General features: G+C 43.7%; 1 protein-coding gene across 1 annotated transcript in view; it reads right to left on the reverse strand.

The window, feature by feature from the left end:
* mpped1 (metallophosphoesterase domain containing 1) overlaps positions 1-19,674 on the reverse strand; it is a 77,488-nt gene extending 57,814 nt beyond the window's left edge. Inside the window, exons 1-3 of the mRNA XM_020634831.2 lie at positions 19,518-19,674; positions 13,826-14,270; positions 11,076-11,257 (exon numbers count right to left, since the gene is read on the reverse strand). Of these exons, the coding sequence (XP_020490487.2) occupies positions 11,076-11,257; positions 13,826-14,025 (382 nt within the window). The 5' untranslated portion in view covers positions 14,026-14,270; positions 19,518-19,674. The remainder of the gene's footprint in view (positions 1-11,075; positions 11,258-13,825; positions 14,271-19,517) is intronic.
* Positions 19,675-22,847: the final 3,173 nt, after the last annotated feature.

Genomic DNA, 22,847 nt, shown 5'->3' on the forward strand with positions numbered 1-22,847 from the left:
GGCAAATGTACGAGGCCCGGAGGTGACAGGCTATCTTTTTAAAATAACTCTAAAGGATTACACCAGAGTCATTACAGCACGTTTTGGGTGGACGGCTGAAGTATCTACTGCACTGGGACGACTAGAGAACTTTGTGTACCACCTACACACTGTTTATTTTTTATTTTTTCCAAAATTGACGCATTTTAAAGAAGAAGCAAGATCTCATGTTATGGCGATCATGTTTGCACACTGACTCTGAGACTGTCGTCCTCTGTTCAGGATCAGTGGTGTTCCTCTTTTTAATATGTGGTATGGAGAGCAGCGTATCAAACTCGACCGCTGACATCCTGAAATACACGAGGATGCGATCGGGAGAATTCTGCAGCTCTTTATCTTATTTTGTTGTCATTTGGACTGAAACCGTTGTTCAAGAAGTAAAAGAAGGACAAAATCATCTCCACTGCTCGATCACTCTGCATGTGAGACGCATTTTGGCTTATGCTGCAAATTTTCGCATGAATAGAAAAATGAACGCATCAGCCTTGGTGTGCACTTTCTCAGATTACGTTTCCAAAAATCACAAAAAAAATAAAAACAGACTCAGAGTGCAAAGGCCTTTAGGCCCCCTAGAATAGGTAATAGATAGGGCTCAGTTTTGAAAAGTACATTTAGTTTCCTATAAAAGTTAACTTTAAGTTACTGGAGGAGTCAAATCAGTGCAGAGTCTAAAAGTTTATACAGAAACTTTCAGCTCTACATTCGCTCTCCTTCCTTTTCTCTCGCTCCTCTGGCGTTCTTTAACACCAAAGTCTTTGTCTGACTTAATGCCAGGTTGTGTTTGTACACACCCCACAGCTTATATACGTCGTCTTTATGTTCAGAAGAAAAAAAGTGAGATAGTCGCCAGACAGCGCTGCTTTTTCTGGCCCTTTATCTGAGCGCGCTTCAAAACAGAAATGCAATAATTCAAAGAGAAGCTTCAAAAGCAACAGCACTGATGTTCAAAGACAGACAAGCTAAAGACTCAGCTCGGATCAGTCCTAATTCCTTTACAACGTGTGTGTGTGTGTGTGTGAGAGAGAGAGCGAGAGAGAGAGCGAGAGAGAGAATAAAGTAATATGTCACATGAAAAAGAAAGGAAGAGAGAGGTGAGTGAAGAACAAGGAAGAGATGGATGACGGAGGAAGAGAAGCTTCCGCCTTCTCACCTCAGCTTAAACTTAATACTCACTCGCTTCATTTAAAGACGCCGCCCACACACACACACACACGCGCACACGCGCACATGCGCACACACACATACACACACACACACACACACACACACACGCACGTTCAAGCAGACACTAAACAAAGACAGGCAGCAATTATGAGACAGCGTACACAAACACCACCTAGTGAGCGACGCATCCAAAACACACATTTTATCTGAGTACAGCAGCACCTCCTCACACTCCTCAACGTCCTCACTGAGCATAATGCATTACACACACACATTCATATAGAGACACACACACACAGAGGCAGCGACAAAGACAGATACAGAGCATCATCAAGCGGCCTCGTAGGTGGTCTCTCTCTCTCTCTCTCTGTCTTCTCTTCCTCCCCTCCCACTCTCCTTCTCCGTCTCTTTCATCCTGTCTGCTCCACTTCCACGTCGGCCGTGAAGACGTCGCCTCCAGGATGAAGAGCGGCAAGATTAAGCTGCAACTTTCAACAGCGACCGACGTGGGCCTCCTCCATGAATGCTGATGAGTTAAAAAACAGGACTGGCCGCTCGCCATCTGTCCCGTGTCTGTTTTTTAAACTGGATGTCTATGACGCCACATTTAGGCCGTGTTCCTCCCTCGTACGGCAGACGGGCTATGATTTTATCAGGGCGACTCTCCTTAAACCAGATCCAAGATAAAAAATAAAAAAAAGGCTCCTCATGCAACATTTAAGGTGTGTTCATGTTTGCTTTGTTTTCTTTTTATTACTGAAAGCAATCTGAAGTCTGCTCAAATGAACATTCAGAGTTATTCCAGGAGCAGCTGGTGGAGTCATCGTCTCTCAACAGGAAGGTCAGGGTTCGATCCCCAGCTTCTGCAGCAACATGCCTTTGGGTAAGACCCTTAACCCCAAGTTGCTCCCGCTGCTTTGTCGGCGGTGTATGAATGGGATTAGTTACATCTGATGGACTCTTTACCCAGCAGCCTCTACCATCAGGGTGTGAATGTGTAGCTGTGACCTGCGGTGTCCAAGCGCTTTGAGGGGTCAGAAGACAAGAAAAGAAATATACAAGCTCAAGTCCATTTTTGGACTCTAACAAACTGAACTGAACAGAAGTAGGATATGGTCGTCCGAAAGAGATTACTGTGATGCAAAGAGGTCCAACACAAATTCCATGTGAGCCAAATGAGCCTTCCAAAAAAAAAAAAAAAAAAAAAAAAATCACAAAACGGATACAAAGAGCAGCAACAACAACGATTTTAAATATGTAAAATAAATCATTTTTTGACAAACAGCTCTTCTTTTTTTTTTTTTTACCTGATTTTGGCTCGTATCATATTGAAGTTTAAAATCCTGTTATGGTAACAGACCTCAGGTCAGAGATGTGTCTCTGATCCTTCAGAACCGGAGGATGAAAACAGGAAACATGTCCAGTGTGAGCAGGAAACACAAAGAGAGGCAGCTGGTGTTGCTAACAGATACAAAGAGACGCAAAAAGGGCATGAAGTGAGACAGAGCAACCATAAATAAAGACGAACAACCTGCGTCAAACGCAAAATAACTTAGAAGATAAGCAAAACAACCACAAGAGTACAAAGAACGCTCATGTTAAACCTGAATCTGTCATGAGATTCAAACACAACTAAAGCAAAGATATTTGGCTGCACCGCTGCCCTGTTGCTCCACCTTAGGATATTTAAGTTTTCATGAGTAACAGATCAAAGTTTCATCAGATTCTTTGTCTACGCCTGCAGTGAGTGGGGCTGCAGATCGTGTACAGACGGAGACATGAAACACTTCACCATCCCGATGTTTCGTTTAGCCACCAGCACTGCAGCACGCTCACTGATACACCTCCAACTCTGTGTCCTCTCTGTGTGTGTGTGTGTGTGCTTTTCTATTCTGCAAGGAGGGGCGACTGCTTAATTCAGCGACAGCTACGAGTACATCAAATTACATGAGCTGACGCTGACCCAGAAAACAAATCTGAGACGGAGGAAGAGAGGCAATGATGAGAAAGACGCCCATCGTTTAATGGGTGATAACCACAGAGGCTGGAGAAAGAGAGGGAACTTGTTTGAAAGGAAAAGTGGAGATGTTTACTACGACCGTTTTTCACATCCCGTTGCATCTTTTTTTCCCCCTCTTTCACACACACACACACACACACACACACAAACACACACACATATACACACACAAGGAACAGTCTTTCAAGTGTGCAAACAGAAGACACAGATTCAGTGAGGGACAGATGGGAAACGGTTTGCTTAAATTTGCAGTCACTTGAAATTCTGATGAGTTTCCCAATGTTAAAAAAAAAAAAAAAAAAAAAAAAAAGAGTCAAACTTCCTCGTTATGCTCTCCTCCGGCAGCACTCACTGCCGGGTAAACATGGGCGAGGGAGAGTGGGGGAAAAGGTAGGTAACAGGGAAGGAAAGTGGAGAGAGGGAGGAAGGAGAAACAAGGAGAGGAGAGAGGGAGAAAAAAAGAAAGGAGAGCGAAGAAGAGCGTGCTAGAAGAAGACAGCAGTCATGAAAGTTTAATGCTCTCGCTGGTTATAAGCTAAGGGCTGCAAACTGGGAGGAGAACGAGGGAGCGGGATGAGAGGTGAAGACGAGGTCCGAAAGGGGAGCTTGGGGAGGTGGAGGGGTTGAAACACCTGACACGGGACGGAGATTGAGGGGCAGAAACTGAGAACAGACACATGAAAAACACATCTCGGAGAGACGAGGAGGCAGCCAGGTGCAGAGCATGCAGACACACACACTCCCTCTCCCGGGCAGAGAAAGAACACACACACACACACACACACACACGCATTTAAAGTGCCTACACGGCAATCGCATCATGGCCGTCACTTATCTATTATTCAGCAGCGGAGGGGAACAGAGTCGAGCCAGCGCTAAATAAAGAGATGAAGCAGAGACGCTAAAGGCTGCAGACCTCCAAACCCAGAGTCAGAGAGCGGGAGAGAGAGAGTGAGAGAGAGAGAGCTAGAGAGAGCAAGAGGCCTGAGGTTCTTTTTTTTTTTTTTATCAGGAAAGACACTTCAGAGACTACATCTGTTTCAAACAATCACCTCCACACAGAAAAGCTTGTATATATTTAACTATCTGAATGAACTCTTATTTTTCAAGACAAAATCTACAGCGTCAGAACTATTTCCTTCCAAAGGTTATTATGACCCACTTTTAGTTCATGCACAACTACTGATCGTAGCTAGTTTAACGGGGAAAAGAGGAAGAGAAAGTAAGGTGACGTGTCAGAGTGAGAAAGGTAGTTTCGGTGAGCGCTCAGACGTGACAGTAGTTTAAGAAATTTAAGAGTTCACCTGATGAGAGTCTGAAAGTCAACGTCAACTTCTTGAAGCTACAGGCACTCTTTTTCACATATCTAAAATCCACTTCACCATGTTTCTCTAACTCTAATATGTGTCTCTAGTCTGTCTACAAACCCTCCAATGATGAGAAAAGTTCATCCTCTCTGTCTTTTACCTGCTCCTCTTTTTAGAAAATGTGTGCTCAAACAGGTCGTTTGGAGATTTTCCCTTCATGACATCACAAAGGGCAGTAGCCCCTCCCCCAGGTGGGTGACACTCCCACAGCTAGGTGTTTGTTCTGCCCTCTGAGTCTGCCTTCTCACCGTAAACAATAGGACATGGAGCGAGAAAGCCCGAGTACACCCAAGCCCTTCCAGAGAGGGGGCGTGGTCAGTGATAAGCTAGCACAAGCTAACCGCTGGTGTTCAGCGCCTGCTTGTCCAACAGAAAGAAGAACAACTCCATGTCCGCAAAGAAAGACAACCCAAGATTCACCCTAGTTTCGGAACGAGCTTTGTCCGCTTGGTATTCTGTCGTTCAGGCCCGTCATATTACTGTGTTTGAATCGCGTCCAATCCCTGAACTGTATCCACTCCTAAACTCACCTGCTGCGCTGTCATTGGCTGGAGGAAACACACCAGCTCCACCCAGAAACGTCCCGAGTCAACCAGAACAAACCAGAACAGTGAAATCCAGTCAGAGGACAGAGTCTCTGCAGACACAGTCACCACCACACATGTACGGAGGCCCAGAAGGGACGATGGAGCAGCTTTACTTTAGGAGAAGTCTGTATTTTATTTTGAAGGAGAAAGCAGCTGACTCTACCTTTAAAATTCAGCCAGATTTGGGTTTTCTAAGTGTTTTATTTTGGAGTGAATAATTTAATGTTTTACAGTTTGTTGTGACAAATGAATGGACTGTTAGTGTTGAATCACTACCCTCCGATACACTGAGATAGCTGGTAAAGGTAACTTAACTTGGACCACAAAGCAGAGACTTAAAGGACTTCAACAAAATGCATATTTAATGAAACCTTTCCACCATCTTTGCTGCGACTTCACAGAGATGTATCCGAGCCTGATTCACGGCCAGATCTGCAGGCATCCAAACTCACAGGTGGGAGATATTTTATGCAGTGTTGCAATCTCCTCAACTTCCTTTTTAACATAGAATTCACTCAGTCATGTCATTCATAAAAGACAGGAAATGCCCCGATGGTCGATTTAAAATTTAAGACCCTGAAAAAGCGAGAACAGCACTGAAAATCTCCCTCCGTTTGTTAATGAATCTGAACTTTCCTGCAGTGAATCCTGAAGTCACACAGACAGAAGGAGAGAGAGGAGGAGAACAAAGCCTTTAAGAATTAAAGCGGCTCCTCTCTTGACCCTGAATCGACTCGGAGGCACAATCAGATCCATATTTAAACACAACATTCACTGCAGAATATCCCCCGCTCCGCTCCGCCAGCTCACGGCATCACACGGCATGAAGAAAGACGCCACTCAAGTCGGCAGCGAGGCCGGGCAAACACAAACAAACACGCAAACACTCGCTCGGCTTACGAAATCCACGTGGATGCTTGTTGGCTCGTGTGTGCTCTGATGTGTGTGTGTGTGTGTGTGTGTGTGTGTGTGTGTGTGTGTGCTGAACGGCTGATCAAAGAGGCCATTATTGGAGACAATTGCAGTGAAGCGCTGCTGCTGCTCGCCAGCTCGAGGTCTATTCCCCCCCCCTTCCTCCTTACCGATTCTCTCTCCTCTCACCTGTCCTACGTAATCAGCCTCCATCCCGCGCTCACTTCTGAACACTCTCCCACATCGCTTACAGCGGTGCTTTTGAACATCAGGGCTCTTCAGGCAGAACAATGAGCTCATCAGAAAACAGCGTTCGGCCTTAAATACACACGAGTGTTGGACAAAAGGTTAAACAGAGGGTGAAACTGAAAAAACATGGGCAACAACCTCGACTTGGTTTGTACTTTCACTCAACAACCGTTATTTATGTTTAACTAGGGCTATCATACGATAAATATTTTAATGGATTCATCACATTTTTAAACACATGTTTGGAATTCCAATATTTCGCATTTAAAAATATTAAACTGCTAGGCTTTTATTTTGAAAGCGAAGCGCTTCTGGTAGATTGAAGGTTAGGAGACTGTAAATATAAATGTTTGAAGGCTGAGTGACGTCAGCTGTCTGTTCCTGCAGGGGGCGCCGGAGCCTCATCGTCAGCCGCCGCCATGATGGAAATCGTAACTCAGCCTAACTTTCCCACCTGTCAATCATGTCAGCTACACGCATCCTTTTCAAAATCAGTGTGTGCCAGTGATGACAACAACTAATCAGACCTGTTTGGTTTTTTGTACCAGGCTGTAAACATGTTAATCTCTGCTATAAAAACAGGTTTTCTTGGATGTGGTGTGTATTTGACTTCTGTTGTTCCTGCAGCCAGCCTCTAGTGGACACTCGATGAACTGCAGGATTTTGCACTTCCGCATTGGCTTCATTTTTCAATGCTGCTTGGTTAGGACATGAAGTTAAGCCCAGAAACAGGAAGTGGTTAGGGATCACAAACTGACCTCAAACAAATAAAAAAAGATCGGCGAGAAGCAAAGAAAAGGTTTGGCGAATATTGAAGATACATGACGTCTAAAATGACCCGTACGTCACACTTGATGTATTTTTTAGTGTTTAACCCCTGAGAAAAAGTCAGAGGAAATCTGAATAACTAAAATAAACTAAAAGATAAAACAATATCTACACAGAAAAGTCTGCACATGCAAATTCAAAAAGTGTAGAGTTACTGTACCCTGAAGCAGTGCGCGCACACACACACACACAATGACTGACAGCTGGATCACCATGACGATGACAGGCTACGTGTTCTTCCAGGTAAGGCAGCCTTCCTAATGGACTGTCTCCCTCCTCCTCCTCCTCCTCCTCATCGTCGTCTCCCTGCCATCTCCTTATTTTCCAACTTCCTGCACATCTCCTGCTTCCTCAGTCCTCTCCTCTCCTCTCTTCTTCCCTCCTCTCCCCCTTCCTCTCCTGCAGCGCTCGCCATCCCTGACAAAGCCTTGAGCGGCTGCCAGCGGCCCTTCGAGAGCCGACTGACTTCCTGCTAAAAATAAGGGCTGAGGGAACAATCTGAGAGAGCTGCCACAATGAGGGCTGAACGGGGGAGAGGATTGGAGAGGGGGAGAATCGGCACTAAAGAAAGAAAGGTGATGGAGGGGGTAGAATTCAGCATTTTTACACAGCCGCCATTTTTCTCTTGAGTGTGAGTATTCAACTGTTACCATGGTGTCTATAATCTGTGGGTGAATTTGAGGAGGCTCATTTATTGCACACGGGTTGAGATAGGTTTGTAAGGTTCCAAAGCTAACATGAAGATCGATGGACTTTTTGCACCCAGTAAAGCTAAACTTGAGACAACAACAACACCGATAACCATACAGCCCCCAACATTACATCTCAGTCAAGCGGCAACCTCCGGTCTTGAAATAACGAAGCCAATGCTGAAGAGCAAAATCCTGCCGTTTCCTCGAGTGTCCACTAGAGGCTGGCTGTCGTATCAAACAGAACACAGACGGGCTAACTGGCTGCTTTTACAACTGAAGGCCGTACGCGCTTCCCTCGAGATGACCTCGGCCCGCTGCCAAAGTTATTCATCGACTCTTAACCACTGTTCAATCGGGAATAAGTGATTTGATCCATTCTTACAACATGGCAGCGTTTGAGTGTCACACCCGGAGCATGACGTCAGAGGAAAGAGGCCGCCATGTGACGACGGTCAACGAGAGTGAAACGCTACGAAAAATAGAGAAGAGGAACAAAAAACGAACGAGCAGAAACCAAGAAGAAGAAGTAGAAGAAGACGACGATGATGATGAAGTTTAGGAGCTGATACTGTTACCTGAACGAGGCTTACATTGAAGCAATTCTTCGATAATGAAAATCTGATCTCTGTGTAAATCTGCTCGGCACACAACGCAACAGCAGGAGTTACATTCATCTACAGAATCAGCTGGTGTGTGTGTGTGTGTGTGTGTGACAGAGACGAGGAGCAGGAGGGAATGAACGAGAGAGAAAGAACAGGAATAGACCGGATTATAAATATTTATATGGGAGGAAGAAGAGGAGGACGGGAGAGGGATGGAGAGAGAGAGAGAGAGAGAGAGGAGAGAGGAGAGAGAGAGAGAGAGCGACTTCAGAGGCAGCAGCAGGCGCGTTTGGCTCGGTTTATCTTTTCTTCCCCGTCTCTCCCGTCGACTTTCTCGCCGCTGGAGTGCGGGCGAGCGGATTTGCAGCTCGCGCTCCCTGCAGCTCGTATGTGTGTGTGTGTGAGTGTGTGTGTGTGTGTGTGTGAGGAAGGACAACAAGTTCTCCCCCTTATCTCCCCCCCCCTAAAGAAAGAGACAAACTCTCTCACACACACACACACACGAAGGCCTGAGCACACGCCAACATGCGTCTGCGGGTGTTGATGACGTGGAGGACGAGGATGATGGAGATGATAGCAGGAGGACGGTTGTAGATTCACCGATTCAACTGGTTTTTTTTTTTTCCTCTCTCGCACACACACGACTTCCTGCGAGGTCACTACTTGGCGGCTTCCTGCTGATATCAGTGAGCGGTGATAAGACTTACACTTGCTCCCGACTCGGAGCGGAGATAAGACGCTCGCAGCGGAGGCTTGCTGAGGCAGAAAAGTCAAAAGGAGGCGAGACTGAGCTCCTGCACGTCTTCGAACAAAAGGAAACGTTCTGGAGGAAATTCATCGGAAACACTAAATAAGCCGCTCTACCACAGAATCTAAGTCTCTTATAGCACATTAGAGATTTGTTATCAAATTAAAACAAACCCTCTGAGGGGTGAACAGGGAAAAGACCTCCAGATGTTTGTTCTGGTCAAAGTGGTGAGCAATGACCAATGAGCTTTAAGACTCGGATTCATGCTTAAATACACACCCACACACTTATCAGACCTTAATATGAACAGCTGAAGACTTACTGCACAAATATACACACTACAACTCTACTGTAAGTGTGCACAGTCACAAATCAACGATTTTGCTGACTGGGGCCCAGATGGCCTAGCGATTGGGTTGCACCCCATGTACTGTGGGATTATCATCATCCAAGAGGACAGCCCGGGTTCAAGTCCGACCGGCGGCTCCTTTCCTGCAAGTCATTTAGGGCTGTGATAAAAAAAACAAAACTTTTTTTTAAGGTTTATTTTTTCACCTAAATGTAGAGATGAACAGTGGATATAGAAAGAAACGATGGAGTGAGAGGGAGGATTGACATGCAGGGAAGGAGGCACAGGTCGGATTCAAACCCGGGCTGCCCGCTTTGAGGACAATGGCCTCTGCAAATGGGGCATGCACACTAACCACTGGGGCTACCAGCCCCCCACATGAACCTCATTTTAACTGTTTTTTTTTTGTAAGTCTTCACTGTATGAGTATCTAACTTCTTTTAAACTCTTAAAACACTTTGTGATGCACTGTGTAATAAGTTATACCGACTTTGAAGAATGACTTGTAAATATTCCACATTTTGTGCGTCTCGTTCTTGTTCCTCGAGGCTTTTTTTTTTTAAACTCTTGATTGTGATTTTCTGGTTTGTTTCAGTGGGGGGGGGGTTGTTTCTCTGCTCTCTGTCAGAGCTTAGAGGAGTTTAACACAAAACAGACCCACCCTGCACCACATCACACTTAAAGGACCGTACAGGGGCTTTAACACAGAACGTCTATACGTCCCTGCGGCCTCTTCACCACAGAGCAGCATCAGTTTTCCTCTCCTCCAGCTGTCTTTGTTTCAGCTCACGTCTGAACAATTTGAAAAAAAAAAAAATGAAAAAACTTCCCGTCCACTGCAATGAACATTCAGTCGACTTCTCTTCACTTTGGTCAAGGTTATCGTCATGTAGAAGGAGCAGGAAAGTAATTTTAAAAGCACTCTCTTTTGTGGTGTGTTCAAGGAGCTCCTCAAGGATTTGAGAATCAGTGGCCACAAAGCGCTGCATTCATGAGCTCTGTTTGTCAGACAATTGAACACAGACGACAAACACAAAGAGCAGACAGAGGAAATCTTTCTTATATCGGAAAAAAAGAAGAAAAGAAAACGGCTGTTCAGAGGATTGATTTGAATCTCTAACGTTCCTATAGCGTCGCTGAACCCAACGGCAACAAGACTCAAGTCCATCAAGCAAGAGAGGAAATCAATTTTCTAAACGTATGGCTTGATGTAGGAAAGACTCAAAAGTGAAGAAAAAGAGATTTTTGATTCACAGCTTCTGTTGTAAAACGTGTGAATCCGACGCTACAGCTCTTGAAATCACAGAGAAAGAAGCGCGTTTGGCACGGCGCTGAGATTCAAAGAATCACTCTCCATCTAAAGGTTTCCTCAGCGTGAGTAAATATAGCCGAGCAGTGACCCCGGCCTCATTAACACATCGCCACAAGGGGACCCGGTTACATAAACCAGGCCGCTTGACCCGCTCCAAATCCACAAACACAACTTTTTTTTTTTTTTTTTTTTTTAAAGATGCTGACCTAGCCAGTCGTTGAACTTCTTGACCTCTGAGGGCAGCCCCAGCTCGGTGAAGTCCCCGGCGTGGATGAACACGTCGCCGTACGGCATCTGGATGGCGTCTGTGCGGGAGTGGGTGTCTGAGATGCACACGAAGCGGGTGTAGCCGGGCGGCTTGGGCGTGTCGTGGGGCATCGGGTCCACCCTGAAGAAGAACAGAAGAAGAAAGTTAAGAGAGAGAGAGAGAGAGAGAGAGGAAGTGAAAAGGGGTCACTGCGGCTGTTCTGAAAGGAAACAGGAGAAAGACGAAGCCTTTGCGTGCAGAGTCTCTGTGGTGAGACGCTGACAATGAAAGAAGTTTGAATTAGAGTCCCGCAGAAAGTTATCCCCACAGACTTGAGGCAGAGGAGGAAGCGGAGGAGACGCGGAGAGAAGCGAGAGGCCACAATAAAAGAGCGGAGCGCGGTGAGAGAGAGAGAGAGAGAGAGAGACAGAAAGAGAAATGTGCAGAGATAGAGAAAGAATAAAGCGCAGATATAAAAAAGAGCAGCGTCCTGTGGGACTTCCAGACGAGCGTGCAGAAACCGCGGGGTCTCCAGGGGGAAGAGGGGAGCTGGTGAATAACCATGGCCCACTTTAGTGAGCTCTCCTCCAGGTACGCTAACACCCTCCTCCTCCTCCGCCTCCTCCTCCTCCTCACCCCACAACAAGAGAGGAAGAGTCGAGAAGATGCATGTAGGACAGACGGTAAGAAGTGAGTCAGAAAGTAATGAAGTACACAGAGAGTTCAGGAGAAGTGTTTCATTTCCTCGATTGAGTCGACTTTTTAACGTCAGGAAAGTAAAGGGACGTTTGATGGAGCCCGTCGAGATCTTTTTCAAGCAGTTAACGGTTAACTTTGTCATCTAAACTCAACTTTACGAAGGTTAAAGAAGACTGAAGCGGATCTTTTCTTAAAGGGGAATTTACTGTTTTTTCTGAGATCTGAGAGATTCCCTTCTTAAATCCAGACTCTTAAAAAGGTATCGTTAAAACTCCCCAGCATCATTAAAACCCGCCCCTCCCCGGTTATCCTGACTTGCATAACACAGCAGTTGTTGGTTCACCACAGCCCTCTATCGGTTTGTCCTCCTCTGATTGGACGATTGATGCTTCAATTTATAAATAAAGAGGATCCAACTAAATATTTGTCAAACAGACAATAACACCAAAAAAACTATTAAAACATCTGCAGGGAAGCCCATCCCATATTATACCCGGTAAAATCAGGAGGTGGAGTTTGGCTGTAAAGACAGAGACCCTTCAGCTGTTTCTGATTTTTTTAAAAAGCATCTTACTCTGTTACAAAAAGCTCTCTATGCAGGGATCCTCTCAGTGACACCGGTGGATACTAAGAACAACAATCTGAGCGAGTCAACAATGTGCAATATTAACCAAAAACAGTGCAGCTAAAGAGTCTGTGTGCAATAGTAGATAGGATAAGTAAACATATTTGTATTTCATGGCCCGGTGTCTCCCTTTATAGTCTTTTTAAAAGTGTTCTGTTATTTTTGCTCTCTTGTATTTGTACTGCTCTTATATCTGTACACTTTTCCTTTCCTTTTTGTAGAGCCGACACAAAGAGTCCAACATACCTGAACCTGCGTAGTGGCACGAAACATCTCATCAAACCTTTTCTAATCTAATCATTGAAGAAATCTAATCCGATCTATCTCGAGTGTGCTGCAGGAAATGCTGAATGATAATACTGTTGACATCACTACCACTCGGAGGTAATGTAAGAACTTTCTTTTTTAATGTATGCATGAATAAATGTTCTCTGTCTTCGTTGCCATCATTCATATTTTTTCTTTCATTGACGGTAAATTCAGAAAACATTGATTTGCATTTGACGGTAAAGTTGACGATTAGAATCTCAGGATCTCAAATCATTGAAACAGCAAGTTTTAACAAACTTCCTTGTTAGCTGTTTAATTTCTGTTGAAAGTAGTTTTAAGTTCACAACACAAGATCAGGTAGAGATATTTAATCGTGAAGATATGAAACAGGAAGCAGATCATAAACATCTGAGAAGTTCTTTTTTTTCTCTGAATTATAAATCAGTGCTCACCTGCGCAGCTCACATACTTTATTTTCCCAGACTGGAAGTGACATCAGACTAACTGCATGCGCAACACCTGATATTGATCCTAATAAGCGCCCTCGACTGGTGATGCTGTGAAGTGCTGACCTGTTCATGTTTGACAGAGATACTGCTCTGCAAATCATCACACAGGTCATACAGCACTGTTCTCTGCAGGAGGACATACATGTCTCACAACTGGACACAAAATATAAAAAACTACTATTATTAAAAACCATTAAAGTCCTGATTAAACTAAAATACACTGAAGTCTGGACACGCTCCTGCACTTATGCAAATTCTGTTTTCTTTTTTTTTTAGCTTTTGTTTAGAGGTAAATAATAAATGCTTTGTGCACTTTGAAAAAATGACAGTAGCCAACCTTTTGATCTCCTTACTTGATTTTCCTCAAAGTTTTTCCACCTGACAAAGGTGCCGAGATTTTCTGAAACGTGGGAAGAATTCAACTCATGGAAAGTGAGAGGAATTAAAAAAAGGAGGGTTGTTTAGTACGACCTGTGACCTTCTAAGACGACGAGTTCAGGAGATCATAGAAACTGAACACGCTTCCATAACCTGATAAATATATGAAGTCCTCAAATGACACTGTTATCTTTCGGGTTGATGTTCTTCAGTGTGATGAGTACTCACATGTGGACGTGTGGTGGCTGGAAGCGTCCCTGGTTGATGTTGTAGAAGGTGAAGGCCTGGGTGGGGTTGGTGCTGTACTCGTCCACTTCCACCGTCGTCCTGTTTCCTCTCTGAGTGTGAGACTGAGCCTGAGCCTGAGCCTGAGTCTGCTGCTGCTGCTGCCGCCGCGCTGCCATGATCTCTGACAGGGTGAAGGCCATGGCACTACGGACTGAGGAGAGCGAGGTGGAGCAGAGCGAGGACGCAGGTGCTGAGGTGTAGCTGCTTGTTCTGTTTTTTTTTTTATATTTTCAGGATAGTTTTGGGATATTCTCCAGTTGAAGGAAATGCTGCTGCTGTCAGACTCAAATCCTCGCTGAGCTCACAGTGAGCCGAGAGGAGAACATCACCTCCCTCCTTCTTCTCCTCTTTCTTCTTCTTCTGCTTCTCTGCTGCTCGTCTGCACCTGAGAGGAAACACAGAGCAGAGTCGACATGAGGAGCTGGAAATACGACTGAAATATTGTTGTTCCACTTTTTTACTTTTTAAAATAGAGAGAGTATAGGTTTCAAAAAGTCTCATAAGAATCTTAAAGATCGAAAACAGAACATAGAACACCTTTATTGTCTTTATCCAAATGAACAATAAAATTAGAAATGCCTCATCATAAAGTGCACAGCGACATAGTCTGTCCATTTTAACCCAATACATAAAAGGAGTCACGCTCTAACAAAGCAGCCATGGCAAAAAAGAGGGACATAAAAACGGGTCTAGGCTTCGACATAAATGTATAAAATGCTTTTAAAGAGTGAAAATGTCCATTAAAATGAAAGCCCAGGAAGATATCATCAAGTGAAGAGATTCAACAGACCTTCACTTTGAAAACCAAAGAACCCATTAAAACCCTTTTTCACAAAGTAGTAGTTAAGTGGTGGGAAAAAAGAGACGAGAAAAACGATTTATGCTTTAATTTAAATGTATAAAACACAATAGAATAGTGAAAGACAACCTTAAGTCCTTATGTCCATCCTTCAGCTCATTATCAACACCATTTTAAGTGCTTTTATTTTTCTTGAAATGTCACATATTCTCCTCCTCTTCAACCAGTGTAAATAAGTCTCAGAGCTCCCCAAAACATGTCTGTGAAGTTTCTTGTTCTAAATCCACTCTGATCCTGTATTTGATCATGTCTATAAACCCCTCTATTTCAGCCCTGCTCAGAACAGACAGTTTCTGTGTCTGTACCTTTAAATATGTAAATGAGCTGTGTCTGACCACGCCCCCTCTTTGGAAGGGCTTGGGTGTACTCAGGCTTTCTCACTACATGTCCTATTGTTTACAGTGAGAAGGGAGACTCAGAGGGCAGAACAAACACCTAGCTGTGGGAGTGTCACCCACCTGGGGGAGGGGCTACTGCCCTTTGTGATGTCATGAAGGGAAAATCTCCAAACGGCCTATTTGAGCACACGTTTTCTGAAAAGTGGAGCAGGCAAAAGACGGAGAGGATGAACTTTTCTCATCATTGGGGGGTTTATAGATGGACTAGAGACATATTAGTGTTAGAGGAACATGGTGAAGTGGATTTTACATCTACAATATCACAGGATGAAGCTTTATATGATCAACTAAATTAATGAAGGACATTATATCGGTTTGCAAAAAATATATATAGACCTATATTCAAAGTTTTACATTTTTTAAGAAGTATCTATTAACAGGCATCAAATCAATATGAGCAACGTAACAAGTAACCTGAGAAAACGATCCATCCTGCATCGCCTGACAGACAATATAAATGACAACTGGGATATTACAGGAATGCAAAACCTTTATTTTGGAGGGGTGTGACAAACAGCTGTGTGTTTAATCATTTGTCAGTGATGCGTTCCATTCAATGTAAGCTGTGCTGTTTGTGAACGCTGCGTCCCCTGCAGCTACTGTGGTACACGAGCGTCTGTTAGCTCGAGCTCGGTCTCATGTTTAAATGTAACAGGGCGCTCGGATAGAAACATTCAATCAGGAACTAAATGGAAAAGTGGATGTTCTGCAGAATCCAGCAGCAAATTGAAGCCCAAAGACCTCAAAGGATTTATTATCTACAAATGTTCTTTAGTTTCTGCGCTTTGAAAGCTTGTTTCCTGCACATACTGTCATGCACACTTTGTTCTTTTCATTATATTTTTTTTGCTCGGGAGGAATCAAATAATACTCTAAATTGATAGATTCCTCTCCGTGTCGGTCTCTGGTGTGTGTGTGTGTGTGTGTGTGTGTGTGTGTGTGTGTGTGTGTGTGTGTGTGTGTGTGTGGGGCCTATTAAAAGTGGATTCAGCTGTGCGGCTCATTTTTTCGGAGGCTCAAGCCGCAGAGAGGTGCCGAGGAGCCGGGGATTCTGGGAGACGGAGGTGATAATTCAGGGGGACCGAGCTTTGGCAAAGTCCACCTGGACCGTGGTGTGATGTCAGCGCGCCATCTCGATTCTTCATTCACTGCAACCTCACACATAGACAGACACACACACTTCACACAGTCGCAGTCCGTCACGGGCAAATCCCAGCATGCCTTGTGGATGTGTTTCAGGAGTGAATATTGCATGTGTATGTGTGTGTATGTGTGTGTGTGTGTGTGTGTGTGCAGGCCTGTGCATGCATATTTAAATGTGTTGCTGTTGTCAGAATGTGACAGTGACAGTGTGACACAGAGATGCATTAACAGATGCTGTGAGATTAGAACACATCGGGCCAGAATGTAGTTTTCTACATCACACCGTCTTCACAGAAAAAAAAAAAAACAGAACCTCAACTGAAAAGCTTTAAACGCAGCTCAGTTCACGCTCAACGCTCATTCTTACTCCAACTCTGAACGGGGCTAAATATAAACATAATCTTTATGATTTCAACCGACAAAGACATTTGTTGCTGTAGTCATGGTTTGTGCATTTTTTTAAAATCTAAATCACGTGCAATTTACAAAAATAATGTAATGAGTCTTTTCTGCATCACTCATTAAAAAGGGACAAAGACAAACAAACGTCTCAAACAAGAACTGTCACCAACCAGATGTTGGGTACGTTACCAGCTCACAAAGATGGCAGCGAATAGTTAAAATATCATTCCAAAGGAAGAGCGGCTTTTTTTAATATTATATAATTCTTTTTTGTTTTTTTGCTTGTCCGGTGTCTATCGACGCTAACTCAAACTTTAAATCTCTGGTTTTGCAGAATCAACATTTCAGATTAATAAACAGAACCACCAGTTTACGTGCGTCACAGCTCGACACTCTGGAGAGTGATGATGCAAGTTGTAATCCAAATAGCGCCCTCTGCTGGTGAAAAATAACTGCTAGTGTAATACAATGAAACTCAAATTAAACGCAATTTGACTGGAGAATAACTTGAGTTATATCGGAGCAATACATTTTGCCGATACCGATAGTCACTGGATCTGATAATATCGGCCGATATTATCGGCCGATATTATCGGCTAGCTGATTAATCGGTCGGGTTCAAAGTTATAGTACGATATGAAAAGTAGAGAAACTTAAACCAGATAAATATGTTTAATGTTCATATTAGGCAAGCATTGTATTAGGAAATTGTACCATGTGTGGTTACTTTTTTCGATAATTCAATAACCAAATGAAGTGCAGTAACTTAACAAATATTAAAGTGTGTTTTTGACTCTGAGGAAGACGCAGTGCATCCACACGTTCGTCCTTTGCAGATAAATTTGCCTTCAGTGACTCGTGTACTCGAGGACTTTCTTTGGATCCCGCCTGAGAAGGAGTCCACTGAGTGCATACTAGCTACAACTAAATGTGTATCTTCATGTTTCAAAAAATACTCTTGTTTGCATGATGTGACTCATGAAGCCCAAAATGTAAAAAAAAAAATGTAACCCTTAAAATTGGCACCAATTAATCTGAGGGTATCAGCTGGAGCTTCAACTGACTGCATCAACATGTCACTGAGGCACGGCCTTTACACCTGGGCCTCCATCACACAGGTACCATTTATTATTTAGTATTTATTGCGTTAAATTCGAGAAATTTGTGATCTGTTTATTGCAAACATGGATGATGCCATCGCGATTTATTGTGAAGCCCTATAGGGTGGAGATGCAGAGAAGAAGAGAACCCAGAGAAGAAGAAAAAGGAGAAGAAGCCCTGTGGCAGCTTCAGTATGAACCAGGACAGATCCAGCTCAGTACAGTAAAGCGTGTGTGTGCACTGTGTGTGTGTGTGTGTGTGTGTGTGTGTGTGTGTGTGTGTGTGTGTGTGTGTGTGTGTGTGTGTGTGTGTGTGTGTGTGTGTGTGTGTGTGTGTGTGTGTGTGGGGCTGCAGAGTCTCTGATAAAGGTAGAATCACAGAGCGTCTTTCTGACTGATGCTCTCTCTCTCCTCTTTGTCTTATTCTCATACTTAACAAGCGGCCATCACATTACACACTGAGTGCATAAAATCTCCTCCTCCTCTTATTGGCTCGTGTTCTGCTACATGTGGACACACGCAGAAAATTAAAGTGCATCTGAGTGTGGAGCTGTATCACACTATCTGTTTCATGTGTAGCCTGGAGATCTTAAGTGTGCTGGTCTGATTTGGAGCCGCATGCAGCTCTGTGAAACGTGGACAAACCAGAATTTATGAGGGGAAAATGCAGCAAGACTGAAGAAAAAAAAACTCTTCTTATCCCAGGTCGTCACAGCCTTTTAGACGTCATGATGCAGTGTGTGATGCACATCATACAAATACACTTTTAGTTTGGTTTGGTTGATTAAAAAACATGTTTAAGGTTAGGGATTTGGGAAAGGTTTCACACCACTGGAAGCAGATTCTCTTTGTGTTTATAAAAGTCATAAACGGCAGCTTTTTTTCAGCATCTTATATTGAGGCACGAGGGGTTTAATTAAAGACAAAAGCGTCTCATTCAAGACGCTGAGGGATACCTCGCGCGTCTGAATGAGACGCAGAGGACCCTGACAAGCGTTGATGCTTTTGGATGAGACCGGGCTGCATGACAAAAACACAACACACACACACAAAATATAGAATAATGATGACAACAGCTGCATTTTGGAATTCTCCAACTTTCCCTCTTCACTTTTCTTAAATTCATTTTTGTGACAAACTTGAATTCATTCTGTCTTATTTGAGTTCTATCTTAAATTGACCTGCAACAAACTTCGTTTCATTTACAATCGTGCAGGCAGAGTTTTGCAAGCCGTGATCCCATTTGGAAAAACAGAATATTACCATTGGCCTATATCAAAGGATAAAAGCACACGTGTGCACATTTTGCCCAAGTTTGCCTCGTATCAAACTTTTCAGCCATGTCCACCCTCATGCTGCACCGACGGACCCATGCGGGCTGTGGAGAGCCTCTCCAGTCTGCGCTGCACTCCGGAGACTTTGCCCCTTGGATGCAACCTGATCTCACATAAAAGCATTCCGGCCGGAGCCTTTTTTTTTTTTTTTTTTTTTAAATCTGGGATCCTGAATGCATGTTTTTTATTAAAAATCCAGACTATGAAGGCGACAGCAGAAACGCCCCCCCCCTCCTCACGAGTGAGAAAACATCCCATTCTGCTGAGAGTGACCCGTAAAATGCGCAGCGATGTTCGGGTTTAATTCAACACAAATGTCCGCTGCTGGATTTGCATGCGTGAGAAGAAGACACCTCTGCGTAAAATCATGTAAAAGATGAAGAGGAATGTACCTACCGGCTCAGCTGCAGCAACGGTGATGATCGGTGATGATGTGCAGAGAGGAAGGTGTCTGCGCTCTCACAGACACGCGCTGGTCAGTTTGAATGCGCACCCCGTGGTGCACCGGCGCAGCGTTGTGGATCGCTCTCTCTCTCTCTCTCTCTCTCTCTATCTCTCTCTCTCTCGGTTCAGTCCTGCCCACCGTATTTCCCCGGTGAGCGGTGCAGAGAGGAGGGGGGAGGTGGGGACGGAGAGCTAATTCACACAGATTGAGATCACGATGGAGGTTTTACGCTCCGTCAGGGGACACCAGGGACGGGTCCAGGAATTTAGACATACTGAGGTCAAGGGCCCACCCCCCTTTAAAAAAAAACATTTGACTGGGTAACCAAACAGAAGTCTGAAAGGGTTAACACACATGCATTTGCATTCACTGATCACGTTAATCTCTGAATGTGAAGACTGAAAAGTGTTTTACAGATTTAAAAATCAATACTCTGGTTTATATGATTACATGGAACAATTACCATTCATATTAAAACATTTTGATTATTGTTATATTTTCCTGTCAGAGGAGTGCTACCACATATCTAATCTCTTTCTGTGTTTAACAGACATATTCGTTGTGCATGTAAAACCTTATTTGCAACAAAGTAGATTCATTTTTTTGGGTGCAGCAAAAGTACAAGCTCTCCAGTCAGAAGTTAAAATGCTGCTTTTTAAATTTTATCTCTTAAGTAGCAATGTGCAGAATATAAGAGGAAAAATACATTAATGTAAAGTATTCATAAGACATAATATTAAAAGTCATGATGTTACATTTTGGGTTTTTGTTAATGATGCATGTCACCTCATGCACGCACTTCATCCCACTGACACGCAACGTTCAGGAGTTGATTTTTAGATCTGAACCTTCAGTCGTCGTCGATCTGCTTTTTGAACATCAGAAACATGTGCATGCTCAAAAGTCAACAATCCTCATTTCCTCATAATTTGACCCCATTCTCTTAGAATTATTATCTTCTCTAACTGATGCAACAGTTTCAGCACACCACCTGCTGCAGAATTCAGTCGTGAAACTTCTCTTTCTCTCAGGAACACATTTCTCCAGCGCTGACCAAAACACCCCGGCTCTCCGTTCTTTTATAAACATCGACTCAAGATTCTCTGGACTGCCGCACGACATGGAACAGTAAACAGTCCAAACTGTGACGCTGACTTTAATGCAGGACACCTAACTGAGGAGCTGGGGCCAGCCTGAGATGTTTTTACATTTCTGCTTTGACAAGAAAACATGCTGCACACTATTTTGCTCGACATCACCAATTTATCAGAAAACATCACGACGCTTCTGTCCCTCTGAACCTTTGTCAAGTATGTGAGAACAGTCAGCGTAGTGTGCCGGATGTTTTCTTTTTCAATGGGGCAGTTTGTCCAAAACACCTTCTTCATGAGATAGTTGGATGTGCAAACACCTCCTGCACTCCTGAAAATATCTAGATAATTTCAGGAGGACTGCTCCGGAGATTCTCCTCCTGATCTGGTTGTTCACACACAAGTTTTTCAGGAGTTTCCTGCATGTGTGAAAGCCCTTTTAAAGAGTCCCTCCTGTTAAATCCAGAGCACACATTGATATTCTTCATTTCTCCATCGTGGTTTTTAACTTCATTTGTATGTTAGTGTTTCTATTTTTCAGGATATTACTCCTGAGCCTTTTTCTTTTCATACTGGAGATAAAAAAAGAAGTCTGAATCCTACAACAGATACACACTGAAACACACTGCACCTTTTTAATGATATAATTACAAACAAGTCAATGTACAAAGACACACTCCTTTACCATATCTGATCATTTGAGCTGTGATTTAAATTATTCCACGGTGATAGTTTAATTATATATTTCTTGGTAAAACTGGTGATTTCTGATCAGAACGGGACATCCTCGATTGTTATTTTCCTCCTAGACACAACAGATCAATCAGGAGTATTTTATTTTTAATCCTCGGTAAGCTCCAGCCTCTTCAATCTTTGCATTTGTGCAGAAATCTGAGCGGGGGAAAAACTAGAATCTCTCTCCGCTGTTTATTGGCCGTGTTCAGATAATCAGAGAAATTACAGCATTACAGCGAATCACCACCTCTGCTCCTGTTTATCCGCAGGTAATTGCACTGGGATTCAGGCCGGTAATGAGCTAAACAAATAGACCACAATCTGGAGCTCAGACTCGCATGCATCCATTATGACTGTACGAGCACACTCAGACAGAGCCAGGGAGCCGCAGAGTCTCAGGCTGGAGTCAGAGCGCCATCTGCTGGAGGACAATATGAAAGTCTGTCAGAGAAACGTGCTGGAGAACAAAAGTGTCTTGTTCCTTTAATTATCTTAAGTGCAGAAAATGATCCTGACACACATGAACCCTCCTCAAAAGTGTCTCTAAAACGCTTCTTTCTTGATCACTTTTTTAAAATGTGGCGCAAACAGTTCAGATGCAAATGGCGAGTAGCTGTTTCAACTTATGAAAAAAAATATAGAAACAGAACAAATAACTGCATTTGACACTCCTAAATACCCTCTCACCCACCCAGCACTCATGTCCTAACTAAACTAAGAAAAAAAGGGTGGGGCCAGTGAAGTATCCATCGGTTATCGAGGTAAAAAAAAAAAGGAAAGAAAGGGGTCTGAGGTTCGTTTATGAGGGAAGTGAACACCACAAGATCAGCTTGATATTTTAGTAATCCTTCCTTCAAGAGACATAGCAAAGATGGCCGACAAGGGGCATGGGGTTGGGGGTTGAGAACTACAGAGAGGGTCAAAAGCCCAACAGATGCCCAAAGAGTCAAACTTTGGGCAGGAAAAAAACATTGATAAAGGGATCGTCTGCATCAGGAAACAACTCCTTCAGCCTGACTCTTGTATAGTGGAGCTTCATCGATCACTTTTAAAGATTTGAGATAAATGGGGCATCGGTGGCTTAGCGGTTGGTGCGTGAGCCCCATGCACGGAGGCTGTAGTCCTGCAGGATGGCGCCCTGGGTTCGACGCTGACCTATGGATCCTTTCCTGCATGTCATTACCCACTTTCTCTCTCTCTCTCTCTCTCTCTCTCCGACTCTATCCACTGTCCTCTCTCTCTCTCTAACAAAAAAATCAAACAAGAAATCTTTACAAAGATAAACTATAAGAAACAACAAGACAGAAGTGCAAGAACTTCCAGGTTCTCACATTAAACATCCTCCTGATCACACATCTGCACATTTTAATGTGTTACTCTTTTGTTTGGTGCACACACCAACTTATCAGTAGCTCCAACACAACAGCAGCCTCATGGCACAATGTCACAAAACAA

The sequence above is a fragment of the Labrus bergylta genome, chromosome 23 (genome assembly GCF_963930695.1).
Source record: "Labrus bergylta chromosome 23, fLabBer1.1, whole genome shotgun sequence".
Classification (NCBI taxonomy): Eukaryota; Metazoa; Chordata; class Actinopteri; order Labriformes; family Labridae; genus Labrus; species Labrus bergylta.